This window comes from Diabrotica virgifera, chromosome 8 (assembly GCF_917563875.1).
Source record: "Diabrotica virgifera virgifera chromosome 8, PGI_DIABVI_V3a".
Taxonomy (NCBI): domain Eukaryota; kingdom Metazoa; phylum Arthropoda; class Insecta; order Coleoptera; family Chrysomelidae; genus Diabrotica; species Diabrotica virgifera.
This window is the reverse complement of record NC_065450.1, coordinates 198,875,355-198,900,540: the sequence shown is the minus strand read 5'-3', so window position 1 is coordinate 198,900,540 and position 25,186 is coordinate 198,875,355. Positions and strand designations below refer to the sequence as shown.

General features: G+C 34.5%; 1 protein-coding gene across 2 annotated transcripts in view; it reads left to right on the top strand.

Annotated features, from left to right (window-relative positions):
• The first annotated feature begins 3,262 nt into the window (after positions 1 to 3,262).
• The window catches only part of LOC114329113 (innexin shaking-B), a 169,923-nt gene continuing 147,999 nt past the window's right edge, over positions 3,263 to 25,186 (top strand). For both annotated transcript variants that reach the window (XM_028278130.2, XM_028278132.2), the window contains exons 1-3: positions 3,263 to 3,415; positions 18,263 to 18,504; positions 20,911 to 21,044. In XM_028278130.2, the coding sequence (XP_028133931.1) occupies positions 18,274 to 18,504; positions 20,911 to 21,044 (365 nt within the window). In that variant the 5' untranslated portion in view covers positions 3,263 to 3,415; positions 18,263 to 18,273. The remainder of the gene's footprint in view (positions 3,416 to 18,262; positions 18,505 to 20,910; positions 21,045 to 25,186) is intronic.

Below are 25,186 nucleotides of genomic sequence, written 5' to 3'. Positions count from 1 at the left end.
GTAGAAGCCTTGGAGGTGTCACCAGGAAAATGGACCAATAAGTTTTCAATTTAAAAATCTTTTAGTAATATTTTAATATTTTTAAATATTATTAATATTGCTATTAGGATTGAAAACTACTTCATCTTTCAATTGCCAGATGACGCTAGTCACCTAGTCCATTCACGTCAGTTGCGGTGTGGGGGATAAACTCTCGGTGTTGGTCAATTGAAGTATGGAGTAGCAGGCCTACGTTCTCTCCGATGAGACTCCAACAAGAGTTGAAAATCGTCGATTCAGAGGGCTGGACTGCGCTCCGTATTCTAATTGAAAAATAGGATTGTTTTGCCTTCGCATTGTAACTGAATAAAAATGGTATACATTTTAATTTTTTTATTTTTAATTTACATAATTATTTATACAGGGTGTCCAAATTTTTTTCTAAATAAAATTATTTGTCAAAAAAAAGAATAATGTATGTAATTTATTTAATTCAAAATACATTTTACTGCTATAACAAATCAGAAAAAAAATGTTTATTTCACAAATAAACATTGCTTTTCGTTTAAATTAAATGTTCAAACTTCCAAAAGGCAGGTGGCTGGCCGACTAGAACATTAAATTTAATCGAAAAGCAATGTTTGTTTGTAAAATAAACATTTTTTCTGTTTTCGGGTAACAGTAAAATGTATTTTGAATTAAATAAATTACATACATTCTTCTTTTTTTGTCATATACCTAATTTAATTTTAAAAAAATTTTTGGCACCCTGTATAAATAATTATGTAAATGTTTATATTACTGAATAGAGAATTGAATAACCTTTCAAATGAGCTAGCACACGACCCCTATTCCCTTTTTAAAAAATTCATCGATTACGTCATCACGCCCAGATGGATGACGTCACTAGTATGACATATATGCCAAAATATCATAATTTAAAAATCAAAATCGACCTGTTTCTGGGATTTTTCCTAAAAGTCGACGGTTTACGAGATAACGAATTTATTTATTTCATTTGCACCATATTGTATAAGACTGAAAACTATTTTTTATATTTTTATAAATGATCGCGTATAGGTTCCTTTTTTTACTTTTATCTAAATAAAAATGATATTTATTATTATAAAATATAATAAACTACGAGAAAAAAAAATAACACTAGTTTTTAATAGCCCTACCTAAAGCCCACACTGGGGATTATCATAATAAAGATGTAGTAAAAATAAAAATCAACAGCTAATAGGCCAGTTTGTTTCCTACAAAAGAAAAACAAGGACCACAAAAAATGTTTTTTTTTAAATTTTTTCAAGCAAAAGTTCTTGATAAGTTGTTTCATTTCTTTGTTTCTGTATCTACACATTTTGGTCAAAATATAAAATATATCGTGGTACTCTTAGTATGTGTGATTTTTGTTTTCTACTCGTACTACTTGCTGTATCCATTTTTTGAAGTTATACTTCTTTACGATCGAGGGTGAAATTTTATAATTCCCTGGCGCATGCGCAGACAGACAGTATGTAGTTCGTTGCTAATATTTCAAATTATGTATGTATCAGCTCAAATAAGTCATTAAAAGAATATATTAGTGTTCTTAGTAAATGTATTATTTATTATAATTTTTGTGTCTTTGGATTTGCCTTCCTCGGGCGTAAGATAATAAAATACCTATTTTTATACTTCACTTTGATCTATTTGTCACCGTGATGTGTAATTATATCCGACACGTCAATAGCACGGGGCTTGATAGCTCGGTTGGTATAGCATTGGACCAGAGATCGAGAGATCGCGGGTTCAAATCCCGGACGATTTATATTAATTTTTTTTATTTTTCAGATACCCATAACAGTCCATTTATTGTCTCTTTGCTATTTTATTCATTATTAGTTCTTGGTTGGCCATTCCCCTAATAGTCTCGTTGCTTAATATATCTTTCTTAGGTGTCTCACCTCCATTGCATTTATCCTGCTCTTACGTTTTTCCAGAATTGTCCAGTTTTCACTTGCATAGAGCACAGTCGATATCACTGTTGTGTTATATATTTTTACCCTTGTCTCTCCTGCAAGTTCCCCCAGTATTGGGCTAACGCATAGTATAACTTGTTTGATTTTTTTGCTCTATTTGTTATTTCCCAATCTATTTTTCCGTCATTAGTAATTATACTTACCAGATATTGTAATCTGTGGTATCCTATTATTGTCTGTAGATGACTGGTTCTTACTCTCATTTCTACTTCTTGGTCTTAGTCTGTTCTCTATTATTTTCGTAAACACACTTTAAAGCATACCGACGACAGACATATAACTCCAAAGTTATCGCAGTTTACATGTTTTCCTGTTTTGTATATTGGCACGATAATGTTGTTCTGCCAGTCTTTAGGAATTTTTTGTTTTTACCACGCCTCTTTATATACTTTTCAGAGCCAGTTTATACCGGCGCACATGGATTCGCTCCCAACCCCTATAAAACCACTTTTATTGTACACGAGTTGGCTCCGAAACTCATACCCGAAAGTTAAGTTATGACCGAAGGGTTAGGTCTTCCTACCTGAACCCGGAAGCGAATCTATGTGCAGCCGTTTATACCTTGTTCTCCATGTATTTTAACATTTCCGGTTCAATTTAATCATCTCCACCTGTCTTGCCTATTTTTATGTTTGATAATCCTTCTATTACTTCCTCTCTACTTATATGCTCTACCTCCTTTGTTTTCTTCGCTTTCATTTATTACAATGTCCTCCTTTATTTCTTCGGTATCAAATTTTTTCTCATAATATTCTTTCCATACCCTAGCTATTTGTTCTGGGTTTATTTGGATTTGCTTTGATGTATCTCTTACTGCGTTTATTTCCTTTAGCTTTCCTCCGTTCATGTGTCGTATTGTCATCCAAAAGTTTCTATTATTTGTTACATACCCTTCCTGTAGTTCGACTCCAAATTCTTTCCATTATTTTTATTTGGCTTGTGTGACTGTATTTTTTACCAATCGTCTCTGCCTTTAATATTTTTCTTTATCTTCTTCTAATCCCGTTTCGATGTATTTTTCCATGCCATTTTCTTCTTGTTTATTTATACCTTCCCTTCTTTATTTCACCATCTTATCTTTTCAATTGTCAATTGCCCTAAAAAGTCATTAAAGGAATTATCATTACAGTAATGTAGATAAATCCTGGTTTTCCTGCCGAGAAGCGTCCAAATACTGGCCTACGACGCCTAGTTAAGACGCCGAACTGCAGGAATAGAGAAATATTTCGTTCCCGTTGACTCCTGACTCCGTACATCAACAGACAAGTTAGAATGGGATAGCAGCTTTAAAAATTTATTGTTACACTTTGTGAAAACGATCTGTAAAAACCGTTGGTCATGTCATGTTGGAACCGCAGTTTTTAAATTTTGAGTGAGTGGAATGGATTAAACAGTTTTTTGCGTTGGTTTTGGTAAGTTAGGTGTTTTGTTTGCATGAAATGACAACGATTTATTGATAGTTTTTACTATAAAAAATGAATAACCATTTTCAATTTCGTTGCATCACGAAACTACAGCATTATATTCTAGTTCAATCAGAGAGTGCAGCAAGCACCTCTACCGGTTTCGAAACTTATTAGTCTCTCATCAGGAGGCACATATGCTGCTCTCACTGACCCAACCAGGACAAACCCCAGCGTGGCGTTGGGGGTTACGGATTGCAACGAACGAAATGGCAGGGATGCCATAGCGGCAACTAAGTTTTCAATATAATAGCACATAAAATATCATTAAAAATATTACTCAGGATCCCACCAGATTGAAAACAATGGGAAACTTACATGGATACACCTCAGAGGCTTCTAAAATTTGCAAGCCATAACGGATGCTGAGACTAAAGAAGATGAGGGAATTTGACAATTTATAATTCACAATTGAACTAGAATATAATGTGGCTCTAGTTTCGTGTTGCAACGAAATTGAAAATGGTTATTAATTTTTAATTTACATGTTTACTCTGATTGGAGTACAAAGGGAACCATTCTCGTTGAAACTTTACCGCGCTGAGCAGATGGGACGTGAATTATAAATTGTAAAATTCCCTCATCTTCTTTAGTCTCAGCATCCGTTATGGCTTGCAAATTTTAGAAGCCTCGGAGGTGTAACCAGAGAAGGTTCCCATTGTTTTCAATCTGGTGGGATGTAGAATGTAGAGTAATATTTTTAATGTTATTTTATGCGCTATTAGATTGAAAACTTAGTCTTCTGATAATTTTTACTATAAAAAATGACATGTGCGGAAAAAGATATATGGATGTGACGATTTTTCCTTTTACATTGTGTCTATGTTGTGATAACAGTGATGATTCAGAAACGGCTTTCAAAACAGATTAGCTTGAGCACTTTCTAAATCAGTAGCTGTTTCCAAAAAATAGTCTGTACATTGTTCTTCTTCTTTATTCCATAATTTTAGTCATTTGTTACTAGTTTCGGCGTCAAGCTTCGCTCATATTTTTAGGGATTTCCTGTCCAACCCTTTGTCTTTCTTTCGGTTTGAATTTAGTAATTGGTTAGTGAGTCGGTTGTCATCCTGCTCTCTGTAAACGTTCTGACCACTTTGTTCTGCATTTTTTATTATATTATTATATATATTATCGGTTTACAACGTTCTCCGTCTTCCGATACCCGTTCGACATTTCTCTCTGTACGCAAATTGATCTACTTGCAGACCTCTTTCATCCATAGCTTTGTTTATTCCTCCCTGCCAACTTTTCCTCGGTCTACCTCTTCTTCTTCTACCTTGCGGTTTCCAGTTTTGTACATGTTTTGGGATTCTCTCTTGATGCATTCTTTGTACGTGACCAAACCATCGTAGTTGTATCTCGTTGATTTTGTTCGGCTGTAGTTGTATTTCGGCCTTCCACCTTTCCTTGTATAAAGTCTTTCCATATTTTCTGTGTTTGCTCTCATAAAATGGTCAAAGTAATTTAATTGTTGGAGATGGACTTTATTGGAGAGTAGTTGGCTAACTTTTAGCTCCCTTAAAATTGAATTATTTGTCCTATGGTCGGTCCAAGTCCAGTCCGGCCAGTCCTTCCATATTGTGGTCATTTTTGCTGTGGCAACTTTTGCTAGATCACATCTACGTTTTATTTCTTCCTGTAGTGACCTTGTGTTTGTTATTAATGATCCTAGATGTAAGGTAAGTATGAGCTCACAACCTCAAACCGATCAATTGTGGTTATGTGTGGAGTTATTGTGTTATGTAGTCTATATACTATCTTTGTCTTTGATGTGTTTAATTGCAGACCAAATATTTGACTTTCGGTTTCAACCAGTCGTATAAGATCAATCAGCTCTGCTTGACTATTTGCAATTTTTTGCTATTTCTTTGACTATTTGCAATTTCTTCTTGCAATTCTTGCAAAAAGGGCTGTGTCATCTGAGAAACGTAGGTTGTTTATTTTATGACCCTTTATTGAGATGCCTTTTTCCCATCCTTCAAGTGCTGTTCTCATAATATACTCTCCATATAAAATATATTGAATAATTGTGGAGATAGTATACATCCCTGTCTGACACCCCGTTCTGGATGAAATTCGTTTGAAAGTGTGTCAACCACTTTAACTGATCCAGTAATGTGTTTGTTTAGTTCAGTTATCAGCGAAATAAGGTGTTGTGGTACGCCTACTTCTTTTAGTATTCGCCATAAGTGTCTTCACTTGACCCTGTCGATCGACTTACGATAATCTATGAAGCATATAGTGGAATATTGAATTCCCTAGATTTTTGATTATCTGTCTTATATTCAACAGGTGTTCTCGAGTACCTCTACCTTTGGTAAATCCAGTTTGCTCTTGTGAAATTTCTCTTTGAAGAAATGTTTTTAGTCGAAAACCATCAAATACTCATGAACAAAATCTACAGACTAATAAAAATTTACAAAATAGTCATATCTAATTAACCGACGCGACGTTTCGATGTGGAGTTCCAAGGATTGCAAAAAACTTTAAATTACATATGATAATTGTATTAAAATAAAAAAATTGTGATGACACGATGTTAAAGGAATCACTTTAAGGATACATGTCCCTGCTTGAAAAATGGACAATTCGTCCGACGATAGATATTAGCCAACTCAACTCAATTGCTCCTTTTATATGCAAGAAAATGAACCGGAAGATCAAGAAAGTGCTGAGGAAGGAGAAGGCACCGACAATAAAATCAGAGACAAAGACCTGGAAAACTCATGGAGAAATAAAGAATAGTGAGAGTTAGGAATCTCAACGCCATTATATAATATAATAACTTCTAAATATAAAAAAATATAACCAAGAGTTATAAATTAGCTAAAACATAGTTTTCGTTCATAAATTAAAAGACCCAATTGTTTTCTCTTTAGCACACACATACACACACACTTTATTCATAGTATATACGTGCGGTTCTATGATTGATGGTGTTTTTTAATGATTCAAGCAAGTGAAATTTAAAATAGCCTACGATTTGTTTGATTTTAGGAATACTTAAGCTGTCTGTTTTACATCTAATTATCTAAACAGAGCCGAACTTTTAGTCATATCAACAGAGACGGTGATTTAATGGAAATTCCACTGATATACTTATCCTACAAAAATTCACCAGTAAAAGTTATTTACAATATCAGTATCATTCAGCTCAAAAAATCTCGAAAAATCTCGAGAGTCTAACATAGAAAGATATTTGTGCTTTGTTGACTACTCCAAGGCCTTCGAAAACGTAAAATGGAATCTTCTTCTTCTTTAAGTGCCATCTCCGCGGCGGAGATCGGCAATCATCATAGCTATTCGTATTTTAGAGACGGCTGCTCTAAAAAGTTCATTTGATGTACATCCGTACCACTCTCTCAGGTTGCGCAGCCACGATATTCTGCGTCTCCCTATGCTTCTCTTTTCTTGAATCTTTCCCTGCATAATCAATTGGAGCAAGCTGTATCTCTCTCCATGTGTAATATGTCCGAGATATTCCAATTTTCTTGTTTTGATGGTATTTAGGATTTCCATTTCTTTATTCATCTTTCTCAGAACCTCTTTGTTTGTGACGTGTTCTGTCCACGATATTTTCAGAATTCTGCTGTACACCCACAGCTCGAATGATTCTAGTTTTTTCATTGATGTAGCATTCAAGGTCCAAGCTTCCATTCCATAAAACAAAGTCGAGAAAAAGTAGCACCTAGCCAACCTAACTCTTAGCTCCAACTTCAAATCTCTTGTGCAGAGCACTTTTCTCATTTTGTTAAAATTTGCTCTAGCCTTTTCTATTCTGATTTTGATTTCCTGTAAGTAATCTCCTCTGGAGTTGATCATTGTTCCAAGGTATGCATATTGGTCGACTCTTTCGATATTGGATCCGTTTATGACGAAAATCTCTTCATAAACGGATCCAAAATGGAATAAAATGTGGCAAAGTAATGATCATCGATAGAATAAGAAACAACCCAACAGAGATAAGAAACATGGCAGGTTACAAAGTGGTCAGACTTAGGTTTTAGGTAATTACTAGACTAATTACTTATGCCCCGTTAACAGTGGAGGATGAGAAGACGAGATCCGTCAACGCATCACAGTGGCTAAATCAGCAACAGTCAAACTCACAAAAATGCGGAAGAACACCGACATTACAAAAAAAAAAACAAAAAAATGTGGGTCTACCGTAGAATGTCACATCGTACAAATAATTCAATACTAGCAGAACTTAACACAAAAATTCTTTGACTCACCACAACTATCAATCAAAATATACTGAGATATTTTGGACATATAACTAGAAGAAGAGAAGACAGGAACGAATGATAGTTAAAGGCAACGTAGCAGGCAAAAGATCCAGAGGAAGATCTCCAATAATATGGTTGGACTAAATAAAGGACATGACTGGTTGCTCAACGTGCTCAACTCAAAGAAGAGAGGTAATTGGACAGAAATAGTCAAAGATAAAGGCAGTTTTTGTTTTTATTTGATTCAGAGTTAGACCACCATCTCCATATAGCTATTTGAGCATCTATACATCTTCAGTGAAGCTATGCAGTCACAACTCTGAAACAAATATCAGCAACCCTGCCTATTTAAGGGAAAACATCGCGATGCAATGTTTCCACTTTTTGAGACGCAAAACAGCGACATCTCTCGTAATACGAGGAAGACGAAAAGCATTAGATACAAAGTTTACTACTTTTATACAATTAGAATAATTGAAATAAAAATAATAAACAATATTTTAAATCCAAGACTTTTCATTAAGAAACTTCTTTCTGGCTGCATTCTGTATCTCTGGCTTTTACAATATATAAGCACAAGAGACGACGAATATAGAAGAAAGCAAATAAAGGACACTTTGGCGACGTATTTACCTTCTTTTCGTCTAGGAAAAGGACCGAAAAACAGTTTCAGGTATGTACTCAAATCTGAGTAAAGATGAAAAAGATAAAGGCAGTTTTTGTTTTTATTTGATTCAGAGTTGGACCACCATCTCCATATAGCTATTTCAGCATCTAATCTATGCATCCTCAGTGAAGCTATGCAGTCACAACTCTGAAACAAAGATCAACAACCCTTCCTATTTAAGGGAAAACATCGCGATGCAATGATTCCACCTTTTGAGACGCAAAACAGCGACATCTCTCGTAATACGAGGAAAACGAAAAGCCCTAGATACAAAGTTCAAAGAAATAGTCAAACAAATTACGAATACATGAGGCCACTACATCCTTACGAAGGAGAAAGATAGAGGAGAATAGAATAGAATAGAAATATGTTTTATTGTCATGAAAAATTGTACAATTTTATCGACAAAGCTTATAAAAAGTCAAGAAAACAAAACAATAACAATCCAATTTACTAAAATTACATAAATCGTCAATATATTTACAATAATAATGAAGTTAAACAGAAGTAATCAATTGCAAAATTTAAGTAAATTGCAAATGCATAGTCTACCTAGTAATTAATAAGTTTAAAAGTTAAGCTGCTGCATATGACACCCAAATATAGACAAAAAAAAAATGATAATAAAAATACTACTTGTGCAAAGGGTACTGTAATTTCTTAGTTATTGATTAAGAAAATCTTCTACTGAATAATATGGTCTTTCAGATAGGTAGGCTTTTGTCAGTTTACGGAATTTGGGGAAAGATGCTGCAGATTTAAGTTGTAGAGGGAGATGGTTGTAAAGTTTTTTTGCGGAATATAATATAGATTTCTTTACTAACTCAGACGACGGGGTCGGCATATAGACGTCAAACGTAGAATTTCTCGTGAAGTAGTCATGATTAGGTCTTGGTGGAAAGACATGTAGATGTTTACGAATTAAGCAAACAGTTTCTAAAATATACAAAGATGGAAGGGTTAAAATTCTGTGATCTTTGAAGTAACTTCTGCAATGTGTTGTTCTTCTGAGGCCAAACAGATATCTAATTGCTCTTTTTTGTAATTTGAAAATAACATCGAATTGGGCAGCTGTACCAGAACCCCAAAAAGGAAGACCATAATGAAGATGTGACTCGAACAAAGAAAACTATGTTATTTTGGAAGATGCTAAATTGAGTTCATTCGAAACAGATCTTATAGCATAGCAAGCTGAGGATAGTTTCTTCCTTAACAAATCGATATGGTGGGACCATTTAAGGTTGCTGTCTAAAAAAATACCAAGAAATTTCACAGAATCAACGGTACTGATCTGGCTGTTATTAAGAGGTAAGGGTTGAAGGACTCCTTTATAAGACAATACTACTGTTTTATCTACGTTAAACGAGAGTAAATTAGAGTCAGACCAGGTTTTTCTCAGAAGGATCATTCAGCTTATAAATTTGTCTATTGCTGATAGTAAGCTTTGATTTAATGGTTATTTAGTTTATGGGTATGTGTCTCCCTTCAATAATTCTACTAGTCCACCCATTAATCAGCCCAACAGCCATTTTGGTGTCAGAGAAGTAAGAATTAAATATAAATATTTGTGCCTAATGCTCTTGTAACAAATTAAAGATGATAATACGTTGAAGCGCTAACTATAATAAATTATATGATATAACTAGGGTTTGCAATCCAGTAGCATTTTTAATCCAGCTGGATTTTTGCAAGATTGACCTAAATCCAGCTGAATCCAGCGGGGATCAAGCAAAATGTGGAATCAAAATAAAAACATAGTTTTTATAATAGAAATAGTTTTTTTTAAGTGAGACCTTAAAAATATATTTTATTTATGGTCTAACCTACTTCGCACAGAACTGCACATATAGCCGGTTGCGGAGAAAGTCCTTTCGGCCTCTATGTTGGTCGGTTTTAAGGTCAGCAAATAGTCATAGACCATGGACAAATCGAGAAATAATCGGGTTTCATTTCTTCTGTCTCATAAATGGTCATTTTTTTTCCAAAATATTTTGGTTATAAAATTTGTTTAAGTTGCTCAAGTTCTTGTTCCAAATTAAAATTCACGGACTCCGGATTAGCTGGCCCATCTTTTTTTATTATCTCCTCTTGCACTGGCTAAACAATCACTTGTGTATTTATACGACTCAACAAATTTTTCATCTCTTGTCGCATTGCATTCTTTTTTGGCATGGGGAAATACCAGGATTGTTTAGTCCTTCGTTATACCCTTCGCAAGTACATACTTACATTACACTAATGTACATTTCAGAGAGGCACCGTTCCGCGATTCTGTTGCGTAATGTTTCCGATGGATCGGCATTAAGGCTAGACTCCCGGCTATTTAGTTTGTCTAAGACAAATTTCATGGTTGGCAGTTATCAAAGTGGAATCTCTTCTGCAAAGAGCTTCTACAGCCAATTTCACCGGTTAAAAAGTGGCGATCAACTCATTGATTATTGACCATTCGTCAGTACAGAGTATTATCGCAGAATCAATGTCTATCAATGCTTTATCAATGCAAACTTTTAGGCTGTTGAAGCTTTTCAGCATACTGAGCTACTGGGATCTACAGGGAGTTGCCGACTCACGACTTTGAATTAAGTAGTAACTTATTTCGAATTTAACACGTTTGCGGATCCGTGCTGCTGGATCCAGCAATTGCAATCTCTAGATATAACCACAAAAGATGTGAGTACCACTTGGGCGCTAATCTTAACAGATAAGAGGAGCTAATATGCTCGGTTTAAAAACACCAAGGAAAATTATGCAAGCGAGTGAACAGTAGAAACTCAAGACTGAATCGATCAATTTCCTCCTCCTTATTCCTTGAGTCACATACTAAGACTCACACAGAGAAGAATAGAGCAGAAGAATTCCATGTAAGGAATAACTCTGCGAGATAGAATAAAAATCGATGAGGTCAGGAGAAGAACCAAGGTGACTGACGTCATCGAAAGGATAGCCAGACTAAAATGGAGATGGGCAGGACACACAGCCAGAATGTCAGATGGGCAATGGACAAAGAAGTTATTGGAATGGAGACCAAGAAAAGACCAGAGAGGCGTCGGTCGACCGCCTACAAGATGGACTGACGATTTAAGAAGGCTAAATAAAAACTGGATGGGAGCAGTGCAGGAGGGACGGGGTTGGAAACAAGAGGAGGATGTCTATGTTCAGCAGTGGACTTTTGAGGCTGGATGATGATGATGATTCCTTGAGCTCTTGTCAGAGCGTGGTGACACTCTAAATATTATTATCTTGCTATCAACGTTGGCTGGGATCCTGTGTCAGATGGACGGCTTCATGAAGGGATTTGACCACCAGAGTCTTCATTTGGTCTGCCCATCGAAGCGCAGATCTGCCTCTTGGTCTTCGACCTTCTATCTTTCCTTCTAATACCAATACTTCCATGGTCCCCGTTTTGGGACTGATCTTGATAACACTGATATGTTGATGAAATCTATGTACATGTAGGAAACACTACGCCAAACAGCTGGTCAGATAAAAATGGTAAAGGATTGTTAAAAACATGCCTAAAGGAAATAGGTTGGTTATCATACATTTATTCTTATCATTCTCAATATTGACATGTGAATTTTGGACCCTCAGACAAGTGGAAAGAAGAAAGATAAATACCACTGAAACGTTCTGTTGGAGAAAAATGTTAAACATTATTTGGACCGACCACAGGACAAATAATTCGATTTTAAAGGAGCTAAAGGTCAGAAAACAACTCTCCAGCAAAGTCCATCTCCAACAATTAAAATACTCTCGACATGTTATGAGAGCAGACACGGAAAACATGGAAAGACTTATTATACAAGGAAAGATGGAAGGCCGAAGATCACGAGGAAGATTCCTAACAAGATGGATCGATCAAATTACAGGAATTTGCAAAAGACCTATATATTATACAAGCTATACGCTCCCGAAGAAGCTGAAGCTGTTTTCACTTGAAGATCCTTTTTGTGGGGGATCGTCCCATTCTGACTTAGGTTTTACAGTTGCTGGTGTGACTTCGCTGTTTCCACTACCTTTCTCCATTCTTCTCTCTCTTTGATTTTCCTTCATATATTTCTAATTTCCATACTTCTTAAGTCTTCTTCCACTTGTTGTCTCCATCTGAGTTTAGGTCTGTCTCTGGTTCTTGTACCTGGTGGTATCTATTCGATTATAACTCTTAACGGATTGTTCTTCTCTCTTCTCATTATGTGTCCATACCATATAATTCTCTGTGCTTTTATTGCTCTAACTATGTTCTCTTGACCCATCGATTCTTGTATTGCGTGGTTCATCCATTGTCTTGCATCCTCTTCGTTTTCCCTTTTTGGACCCAGAACTTCTCACAATTTTTCTCTCAAAAACTTTCAGCTGCTCTTCTTCTCTTGCTATTAATGTGAATGTCTCCAAAGCATATAACACTATATTGGTCTTATAGTCGATTTGTAGATTTTTATTTTTGTGTGTTCGGCTTATCTTCATATCAATGAAAATTTTTTTATTTCTGTAGAATGCTTTGTTTCCCGCTTGAATTCTTCTTTTCATATCTACACTTTCATTTCTTCTGTTGACTAATACTCCCAAATATTTGAACGTTTCAACCTCTTCGAAGCTGTGTGCGTCTATTGCCATTTCTGTCAGTTGTGTCTTCTTTTTCTTGCTTACATTCATGTATTTTGTTTTATTTTCATTTATTTCCAGTCCTCTCAGTTTGGATTCGTTTCCTATTTCTTGGAAGGTTTTTTATAATGCCCTTTTATCTTTTGCTACTATGGTTATATCGTCCGCATATCCAATTATTTGTATTGCAGTTTTATTTATAGTTCCTGCGTTTGACAACTTTTTTATTATCTTGTCTAATGATAGAATAAATAGTACCGTTGAGAGCGCATGGAGTAAGACAAGGGTCTTACTCCATTTTTTATTTTTATTATTTCTGTTCTCCCTCTTCCGGTGTCTATTGTTGCTTGAGAATCTTGCATCGTCATTGCTATCATTCTTATAATTTTATTTGGTATTTTGTTTTTTTGTAAGTCTTGGATCATTCTTCTTCTACTTAGTTTGTCAAAGGCCTGTTTAAAGTTTAGGAAAAGTATATGTGCTTCTCCGTTGTACTCGTATGTTTTCTCTATCGTTTGTTTTAGTGTATGGATAGCATCTATCGTAGATCTTCCTTTTCTGAAACCGTACTGGTAGTCTCCTATACTTTGTTCTGTGTATATTGTTAGTCTGTCTCTAATTATACCAGTCATTACTTTATATGTTACATTGATTAAATTAATTGCTCGGTAGTTTTTACATATCCTGTGGTCTTCTTGTTTTGGGATTGTCACAATAATTCCTTCCTTCCATTCTTCGGGAATTGTTTCCTTACTCCATATATTCTGTATTAGTTCATAACTCTTTCTGTATAGTGCCTCACCTCCGTATTTTATAAGTTCTGCACATATTCCGTCGTCTCCCGCTGCTTTCCCGTTTTTCAATTTGCATATTTTATCTTTTACTTCTGTATAGGCCAATTTTTCTTCTTCACCTTGTTTCGGGTTCATTATTCTTTCTCTTTCTTCTTCTACATCCGTTTCTTGATACATTTCTTCGAAATACTTCTGCCATGTTTCTGCTTCTATGGCTACATTAGTTGTCCCTTTTCGACTATCTGGCTTTAAGTATTGGTACAGTGGTTTTGAATTGTGTCTTTTATTTTCTGTTTCGATCTCGTTCGTAATTTCGCCAACTTTTTTTATTTTTCTGCAAAAGACCTATACACGAGTTAAAAGAAATGACCAGGTACAAATATCTTTGGAGACGGACAATGCACGACATCACGTCGACCACCACACTCTCGCCCTGGTGTTTGAACAAAGAGAAACAACAACTGTATTTGCAGTTTTTGTAAATTTAAACAAAATGCATATTTGAGCTCCGACTCTGCTGTAAAGACACTCTTTTCAGCACTTCTTTTAATTATTTGCTCTGGACCAGTAAAATCGCCTCATAAAATTCTAAATTTAGGCAAATCTAGTCAGTCGCGAGACTTATTAGATCGGAAGTGGTCTGGATTTTGTCTCGATCGCGTCTTTTTATCCCTCTTTATTTTCGTTGTGATATTGCGTACTACGCAATGCGTAGACCCTAGTGAAAAAAGAGCAGGTGCGCGGACGTAAACATTTTATTTATAAAACCGATTTTAACGAGTTGCTTTGTATTTTGAAGTTTGTGTACGCGTTATCACTGATTTATTTTCGACAATTAAAGGTTTGTTTTCGTTTGTTGTTTTAAAACAAGATTAATCAAACGGAAAAATGTTGTTCTTCGTAAACCAGTAGACTGTCTTTTTTTGTATTTCGTCAATAATAGGAGTCACCTTGGTATGTATTGACTAAGAACTGAAATAAAGAACATAATAAATAGACCAAGTCAGATTTGGTTCGTATAATATTTGGTTCGTACATGAGATGAAAAGAAAGGAACAGAGAAATTAAACCAAACTTTCATCCAGCGAAATGTAATCCATCAAGTAGTAGGCAGATTTCGTCAGCCTCAATGAAAAGTCCAAATTAACAAATTTTACAGGAGACGAAAAAAACTGATAGAATGATTTTGACTTAAAACTTTATCTTATTTGACACAGTTACTTAGAGTAGTGTCCGTCAGCCTTCTCATAAAGATAGATCTATTTTTAAAATATTATTACTTTAAAAATGGAGTTAGGCAACTTTCATTTTTGAAATAAGGAAACATTTTGGAGTTAGGCACATTTAATAACGAAAATCATGAAGAAATATGCGTAACTCCATAAAAAGGTCGCCAAAAATAAACTGTGAAAAATGCTTAAAGCCCACAAGAAAAACAAGCGTGGGGTTTTAAGGATAATAATGCTACTTAAATGTAGTTAACACAAAAACTATAATTATATGATCAAATTGAGCTTACCTTCAATAAATTTACACTATTTCCATAAAGATATGTTAGCTTATAATACTTTTCTTGAAGATATAACACAGCAGCGCAGCAAAAGTACATCTAACATCAATGACAATGATGGACTTTGGCAAGTTTCATGTGATTCACCCAACGCCGTGGAGTTGGGTAGAATTCTTTTTTGTGGTTCTAGCGACATCTATTGACTTTTTTGAACTTTTTTGTCTTGCTATGCATGCGTACCATAAATATTAATCAGATGGCGCAAAAATATCATTTTTGCTTATTTTGGGACTTAGGTACCTTTCATATGAGGCCGACGATTTGTATATTTGGGCTCCCTGATCACCAACAATGGCGATAGCTTCCCAGAAATCAAACACAGACTAGCAATGGTCCGAACTGCAAAAGAGCTTAAATAATTAAAATATGGAAATACCAAACAATAACTTATCCAATTTTCGTTCATTTTATTAGATTTTATTAAAAACACCCTGCACCTGACTTTCATTCCGCTAAATTTTTTTTATTATATTAGATTTTTCTTTGGTATTTACACGGTGGGCAAAGGTTTACTCTAACTTATTTTTTAGGGTAGTACCGTATGAAAGAAATAGCTATTTGTATAACAAGGGAGGAAAGTGCTACTTTTGCAAACTATCATTATTTTCATGTGTAAAATTACCCCTTAAAGTTTGCCGCACTTATTTCGAAACACCCTGTACTGATGACGAACATAGCCAGTTGTTAAAGTACCTACATTTTTTTTATCTATGATCTTGAGAAAAAATCACAGTTTGATTCGTACACCCGGTATATAATGACAGTTTACCTGTCTAGCAACAATATTATTACAGCGATATTGTTAATGAATAAGGCTATAACATGGTAAAAAATCACTTAAATCGGACAACAGGTTTAGGAAATTCGAGACATCAAAAATGACCAAATTTTCAGTGGATCAATTTTTTTGCACCAGAGGGTACACATTATATTGATTATATTATATTGATATTTTCACTATTAAAACACCTGCAGAATGTCGAATATTATTATAAACCATACAAGTATTTATTTATTTATTTATTTATCGTTTTTTACAACTATTTATCTTGGATACGGGTTTTATTATCCTTTTGACGAACGAATAATCTATTTAAGCAATAAACCGCAAAGTCGCCAAATATTTATATATTAAAAATGCTAATTCTATAAATAAGTAGGTTAATTCGAGTAAATATGGGTCGATATATTTTTCTTTTTTAAAAATAATATTTTTATATTATACCGGGTACATTGTTTTATAATCGGGATAAAAAAATAAACTGCCTATAATGTAGCAGAAACATTATTGAAGATTTACCTAAACTTTTAATGACCTGTATAAATAGTTGTTTTCGTTCGTATTTTTACAGAACTACTATAAAATTTGATTGCTAAATCGTGTGTATATTGATTTAACAATTGTCACGTAATTTTCTGACAAGAATAGTTAATTAAAATCCTTTATAAAAGGTATATTTATATTACAAAATACCATTTTGGGAATAATAACGGAATGGAACGTTTTCGGAATAATAGTTCCATAATCAGTGTTCTTTATAGGCATACTTGCTTTGAGCCACCACCATATCTGGGTGAAAACCCTTTAACACTTTCAAGTCCGCCGACACGTCTCCCGTGTTCACACTGTTATCAATCAGGTGCCAACGACACGGCTACCGTGTTAATACCGAGGAACCGAGGACAAATATCTGATATTGGCCCGGAGCTGAAAGTGTTAAATATTATAAAATTGTTACAAAGTTACATTTTTATATGAAATAGATAATATGTGATGACGAATTGGTCTTACATCGCTAGTATAAATTCTATGGTGCACTAGACACTAGCCTATTATGACCTGTAGAATTCCCGGATTCACAAATGTAGTTTTCATTAATATATTCATTAATTTCTTCTCAGTTTTTAAGGGATCAAAATTTTTATTTGGTTATTTCACGAAACTAGCGTCAATTACGTAACTTGAAGCTCTGATAGTTTTAAAATAGTTTTCGCACTTGATTATTTTCTCTATAAGGAATACATCTTACAAAAATGTCCCTAGTCTAACAACATTATTGATGAAACCGTCACAATAATTAACATTAAAAAAAGGAAAAGCAAAAGCAATTAATACCCTTTCATTAGGTATTTAAATCGAATGTTGAGGTTCATTCCTAGATATTTTATAACTTATTCCATTGATTGATTCTTTAGCCTTCCGTTAACTGAATTAGCTGGTAATTCAACATTGCTCATTACAAGTTCTATGTAATTTTCACAGTATATATAACTTTCAAAGATATATAAACTTAGTTGTATAAAAATTTTCACTATTATCTAGCCTTATTTATATACGTTTATGCGGAGGGTAAGTATAGATATGATCAATGACCAACAGATGAAAACAATTCCCAAATAGTACCCTTAAAAACTTTCGTCAAGTGCTTGTTTCAGTTTCAGAATACCAATTGGAGAGGGTCAAATATTCATCTAATCTATTTGCATTCACCATAGGGACATAGACATGGATACTGTTAACAAGACCATAGAAAAATTTGCCAAGAGTCACGAACATCGACTTCCTCAACACGGATCTAGCTAGAAGACTCAAGAGGAAGAAACCCTTCGAGTTAGTTAAGTGAAAAATAGTGCACGGTGCAAGTGATGGTACAAGTTAACATTTGTGCAATATAAGAACCTAGGGAGTACTATTGAGTTTATCCTTAGTCTTAAGTTTTTGGTAGTAATTTAGGTTAGAAATAAGTTGCTCATTGATCACATTATTTGATCAGATTGTAATGCCCTTAAGCATCTTATTGGTGTTTAATAAATAAATAAAAATATACATACACGGCCAACTTGCATTTTCAGTATATTACTAAAAATGGAATTCTAACCTAATTATTTTAGTTAAGTGGCCAGTGGGATAATGTTAAAATATTTTAATTTCAGTAAACTAGCAAATGACTGACCCTACACAACCCCAAACCATCAAGATCCAGCACTATGGTACCGTTCCAGCGAAGCAACCAAAAGAAAAGCGGGTGTTTCTCCAATCGCTAAGAAAACCGAAGCCTGCCACGCAAACTCCAAACAAACTACTAGATTACGGTGCACATCCTAGACGAGGACGGAGGTCTAGTATGAATTTTCCGAGGGAGATCATAAGAGGAGTTTATCAGTTGACGCAAACGGTAAGAAAAGATTATTAAAATATAAGAATTACTACTATATACAATTTCCATATCTACATCTTCGTATATACCTGAGATTCCTAAACTATTTCTCTTGTAGACCCCTGTGTATTAGACCTGGATCCCGCGTACAAAAAAAAGTTGATTAATAGAAAGCTGAAAATTTGTTAATAGCTTAACGGTGTCTAGTCGAACAAACTTTGATGTACGGGAACACTGAAACAGTGGAAGTTTTAAAATTGTGGAACAGTTTAAAAATTTGAAAGGTCAGGTTAAGAAAACGTCCCATGCATTTTGTCGGACGGAACATCCAATTGATTTGTTACCCTTTCATTAAACTTTCATGCAAAAATCAGACTGCTATTACTAACCAACATGAATCCTATCATTTGACATGTTCTTCGTGTTCCACTCATTAAAATGCCCAGTTGGTGATAAACACCAATCTGATTTTTGCATGAAAGTTTAATGAAATGGTAACAAATCAATTGGAAGTTCTGTCCGACAAAATACATGGAACGTTTTCGTAGTCTGACGTTCCAAATTTTTAACCTGCTCCACAATTAAAACTTCCCCTGTTCCAGTGTTCCCATACACCAAAATTTGTCCGACTAGACACCGTTAAAATATTAACAAATTTTCAGCTTGCTATTAATCAACTTTGTTTTGGTACGCGGGATCCATGTCTATATTCAATAATTTTAAATAGGACCTCCTGCTATTCCCTTTGAAAAATTTAAATTTATGACAGTAGTGAAGTATCTACATATAGTGTGAAAAAGTAAAAAAATACAACGCAGTATTGTTAATATCCGTTTCTAAATTGTACCCTAAGTTCTTTGTTAATGCTTATTCCAATCATTTCCTCTTGTAATGTAACATCCGTTTCTTCAATGTTACGGCATTACTAGCGTCAAAATATCCTCAAATCTAGTTTCAAAATATGAATAGACGGCATTCAAATGTTGGACCTGGATTGAAACATCGTCTTCCTGGCATATTGCCTGCGACAAACTGGAGAACTGGAAAAATTCGTATCGACCAAAGTTTTGCTTCATCAGTTTCTGGCAAGAAACGCTGAAATTATCGACTTTGTTTTTATCAAATTTAAACTGTCACTTTTCAACGGCAAGTAGAGATGTTGAAAAAGTATCTATTCGTTACAAAGTACTCGTTACTTACGAATACCGAAGTAACGATTACTATACAAAGAGGCAAATCGTTACTTTGATTACTCTGATTACTCTGATTACTTCGTACCAATCGTATCAGAGCGAGTAACGACTATTGTATCTACAACCAGTATACTTGATTACTTTCTACCAATTGTATCCCAGCGAGTAACGGTCGGGACCGGTATTTTACGAGTGTTATCGAACATCGTTATCGGTTTAAAGCGTTTTAAGGGTGTGAGGCTGAGGAGAAGATAGAAGATGAAACAGAGGGTGGTATAAGGGTATACGTAAAATATGTAATGTATGTCAAGAAGTGTAAAAAATCTTGTCAGGCATAAGGATTTTCGATAGCCAGAGTTCATTAGTATGAAGAAGTAATTTGTGGACATTTTCGCCATCTTCTTTACATAACCTGCGCAAATAACTGCGTATTCAACTCATTGTTCAGATTTACTGCATCAATGACAAATTGGAAAGATGCATGCCATATTACGTTCAAATTTTTAGCAACCAAATGCTGTCTATGGTTGACGCAGTGTATTTCTAATACTTCGGGTATATTTTCTTCTAAAAACTTCTAAAACTTCTATAATGCCCAACCATGACAGGTGCTCCATCTGTAGCCACCAATATAATATTTGATATAGGAATTGCTTTTTCCAAGAAGTAGGTAAGCCTTCGAAATATGAAAAATTGAGTCGCCTTTAGTATCGGTTGTCAAATTTCTCGTAAATATCAATTCCTCGTGGATATTTTGATCCATTATAAAACGACCATATGCCAATAACTATGGTTATCTTAAATAACGTTAACGTTAAACTTAAATAACGTTTAATTTCTCTTCCGTAATATTTATCATCTAATTATTTTAACTGTACTAATATCCAAATGTTTACTGTAAGTTCTAAAATGACTAATTTACAATGATTAATTAGACGTTAAAATATCTTATCTTAAAGCGACTTCACCAATTTCTTAAACATATCGAATTTCATATACCAAACATTGATACCCCCACTTTGTTGTGCATGCTGACGGATGTCCGTTTCAACTATACACTCTAGTAAAAAACTGCCCCCAACTAAACGCCGCCCGACCGAATCCACTTCGCAGATCTAATCCAAACCGGTCGGTAAACACGTTTCGCTCAGGGTTTCTAAGTTTCTATCATATTTCTTACTTACACTATACCAATAGAAAACATAGGTTAAAAATAATATTTTTGTTTCAGATCAATGGTTATACAATCGATTCTTCGATATTCAGACTGAATACGAACGCCACCGTTATTCTTTTAATAACCTTTTCTTTGGCGGTTACCACCAGACAATATGTAGGACATGCTATAGATTGCCTACACGCAAGGTAATAACTAGAGATCGGATTCTAAACAAAAATAAGCACAATAAATGTTTCTAGGTTCTAGTTTCTGTGTTCTAGGTCCAAGAAATAAATGCTTTAGTCTTTCAGTAAAAGTGAATACTATACATATCAATATATCACTAAACAATTTTTTTTATTTGACAAACATTAGTAACAGAGATAAGGCATGAAACAGTTTTACATCGAAGGAATGGGAGCACAGAAATATCAAAAACAATAAAAATTCGAAGGTAACAATATTTCGGCCATGTAATGAAACATCCAGAGAGGTATAACCTTCTACAACTCATAATACAGGGAAAGATCGCCGGAAAAAGCGGCCTAGGCTGAAGAAAAACATCCTGGCTCCTAAATCTTCTGGAGTGGTATCAAGAGACCACCGCTAATCTGTTTAGAGCTGCCGTAAACAAAGTTATTATTGCCAATATGATCGCCAACTGTCGATAATCGGTCATGGTTGGCGAGTTCCTCGACCATTTGCTAATTTGTCGTGCTGTACTTACTATGCCATCTTCTGCCATTCTGCTAATGTGTTCGGTTCATTCCTGTTGCCTTTTTTGACCTCATGTATTTATGTCTTCTATATTACATACCTCTGCGTGTGGTTGGCCTCCACCATGTAAAACTTTAGAGCCTAGAAACCCCAACGGGCAACCATGGGCTCCCATGGACTGTCAGTGGTCATAGATGATGATGATATTACATACCCTACTGATGTCATCACTTCTCTGTCGATCTAGTAGGCTTTTACCTGATATTCTTAGGAGTATTCTCACTTCTGTCGTTGCTAGCAGTCGTTGCGTTTTGGATATGTCGGGTCTTGTCTCCGCCGTGTATATAGGTCTAATTGCTGTTTTATAGATCGTTGCTTTTGTGTCTTGTCTTGGTGCTTGTTCTTCCAAACTATATCATTAAGATATTAAGTACGCCGCTGCATTAGCTTTCACGAATTGTTGTCAAACTTCTTAAATACCTCCATAGTCCATAACCAGTTATTTATATCTATTCCTAAATGTGTAAGATTCCCAAATTCCCAAATCTTGTAAGATAAATTAAAAACGCACACTGGGAACACTCCTCAACAGAACTAGAGCAAGATTTTATGGTGTACCAGAAGAAGTAAGTACCAAAACAAAAATGGCGCTTTAGAAGCAGTGGCGGATCTACACATTTACCTTGGGAGGAAAAATTTGCACTTAGGGGGAACTTCCAACGAAACACCAACCAAATTTTTCTAACTAGCGTGTTTATTGGGTTAAATTTGTCTGTCTGTGGTTTAAAACTCATGTCGGTTAATAGATTTTTATGTTTTAACCAGGTCTTTCTTTAATTTTCACATTTACCTTGGGAGGGAAAATTTGCACTTAGGGGGAACTTCCAACGAAACACCAACCAAATTTTCCTAACTAGCGTGTTTATTGGGTTGAATTTGTCTGTCTGTGGTTTAAGACTCATGTCGGTTAATAGATTTTTCTGTTTTAACCAGGTCTTTCTTTAATTTTGGACCTTGTTAGGGGGAAAATTTCCCCATTTCCCTCCCCGTAAATCCGACCCTGTTCCAAGAAAAGGCCAAAGAGCGGGGGTGAAAGAATTAATAAACACGAAACACATTGAAAAGGATGCATGGATTGAGTATCTAAAGAAGATATGTACAGATGAGAAACAATAAATGTCGTTGGAATCACAAACAGCAGAGATTATTACAAACCAAGTAGAAGCAAGTATAAAGTACAAAAAACTAAATAACAGAAAAACTGCAGGTAAAGGTGGGATATTAAATGAATTCTTGAAAGATGGTGAAGCAGAGATGAAGGATCAACTAAAAACATCAATTAATAACATTCCAAATTTACAATTTATATTTAATTGTGATAAAAATATGGTCACATTAATTTAATATAACTAAAAGAAATTAGATACTTTTCTTTCTTTTTGTTTTACTTGTAGTATTTAATCGTTTAATATAGTATAATTTAGTTTCCTTTAGATTTTGGCCGAATAATAATTATTTAGATAGGTACCTAAGATGTATATTTTTATCGAATTTTTAATTTTGTGGCTTTATTCTAATTTCTAATAAAATAAAATTCTACTTTTAGGCAACCAGTAAAACATTTATGTGTTATACTGGTTGCATAATCTTAGCGTGCATATTTATAGATACCCGTTAGAGAATCTTTTATTAAATAGATGGCTCCACTTCATTCATTTTTGTAAAGATGAGTATGAGGACCAGTTTACGAGTTTTGTTTAATTTCTAGTTTATTTAATAGCAATACAAAAACATACTAAACCTTAATAAATTCAGTTGAGTATCTTAAAAAATTTAAAGCTTCATTATGTATGGACTGCAAAACTTCAAATCTGTATTTATTTTGATATGCGAGGTATCTATTTACAAATAGATGGAATTGTTAACAAATAAACGACACAAACTTTGGTATTAAACTTTTACAATTAGACTAACTATTTTTAAAATGATATGATATCATGAAATTATGAATTAAGATGATATTATGAAATGTAAATAAAAAATGGTAAAAAAATGGGGCCTTAAACTACATTTTTTGGCTCATTTTTTTGCTAGTGCAAATTTGTCTAGATATTTTACAGTTAGGTATAGCCTCCCCTATTGTAAAAATCACGAGCCGCCACTGGATTTTGGCGCCCCTTAAGGCATTTTGGATCATGTTTTCTATTTATTTTTTTAAGGTAGGTAGGTGCTTGAAATAAACCAGAAAACTGAACTTTAGAATGTGTTTCACCCCTTCTCGGGGGTGAAAAAACATACGTTCAAAAAAGGCTGGAATTGGATAAAATGACTAATTTTAAATAACTTTTCTTCTATAAAGATTTTTCTCTGTCAATACTTTTCGTTAGTTTCGTTTTCAATAGTTACCTATTTGCGAGTAAATTTATGTTCATTTTTCAACAAAAAAAAAAAAACAAGTTTTTAGACCGATTTTCGCAAATAACTCAAAAAGTAAGTATTTTATCAAAAAATATAGCTTATAAAAAAGTGAAAAAAAATGGTGTAAGTAGAAGCAGAGTTGTAGCTGATGAAAAGGAGGTTCTTATTCGTCAAATTACAAATCAAATAACGTAAACTACCTACGTAATTTTCAACGTAAAGTAACTAAAAAATCAAGCACTTATCAGGGAAAACTCATTACAACTTCTTGAAAGTGTTTAAAAAATTAAAATGCCTGACTTCTAACATGTTCTCGCAAATGGGAATGGCAGTAACTGGATGATATATACAAATTTAGTGTGTGTTTAAACTGAATCCTATTGAATTTCTCAACTTTTATTTTAAAATTAATTTTTGTTTTTGTTTCTTTGCTTTTTGCAATTTTTGACCCCGGGTTTTGGCGCCTCTAAAGGATGGCGCCCGTGTGCATGGCACACTTTGCACATATGGTAGCGGGGGCCCTGGAGAGGGGGGTACAGCCAGTACATTTTACCGGGGCCCGGCGTCGACCAGAGCAAAGACATTTTTCCCGTTTTTTTTTGCTTTTCACTTTATGTGCATAATGCGTTTAATTAACACTCGGCTATGAGCTTTACCTCTATTTTGAAATATATTTTATTGTTTTATTCTAAAAACGGAGCAAGAAGCTTGCCAGATTTTTTGATGATTTGCTTGGGCCTAATAGTGACACGACTGATAATTTTGAGCCCGACGAAATATTTCGCTGTGAAATATTTAATATTGTCATAGATTTTTTAAGCAAAAATAATTAAGCAAATTAACCGGCTGAAGAGGAAAGATCCTTTTTAGTACATTATTTCACGGTTTTTGCTCTGAATTTTAAAGAACCGCTTGGATTGACATGAAATTTGACATACGCATAGCTTACATATGTCAAAGAAAAAAAGTGATATTGTGCTGATGTGTGCTTTTCCCCTGGGGGTGACTTTCACCCCCCTCTTGGGGGTGAAAAAATATATGTCCAAAATAAGTCCGGAAATGGGTAAACTGACTAATTTTAAGTAACTTTTGTTCCATAGAGCTTTTTCGCCAAGTCAACACTTTTCGAGTTATTTTCGAGTGAATATGTTCATTTCTCAACAAAATAACCACATTTTTAGACGGTTTTTCGCCAATAACTCAAAAAGTAAAT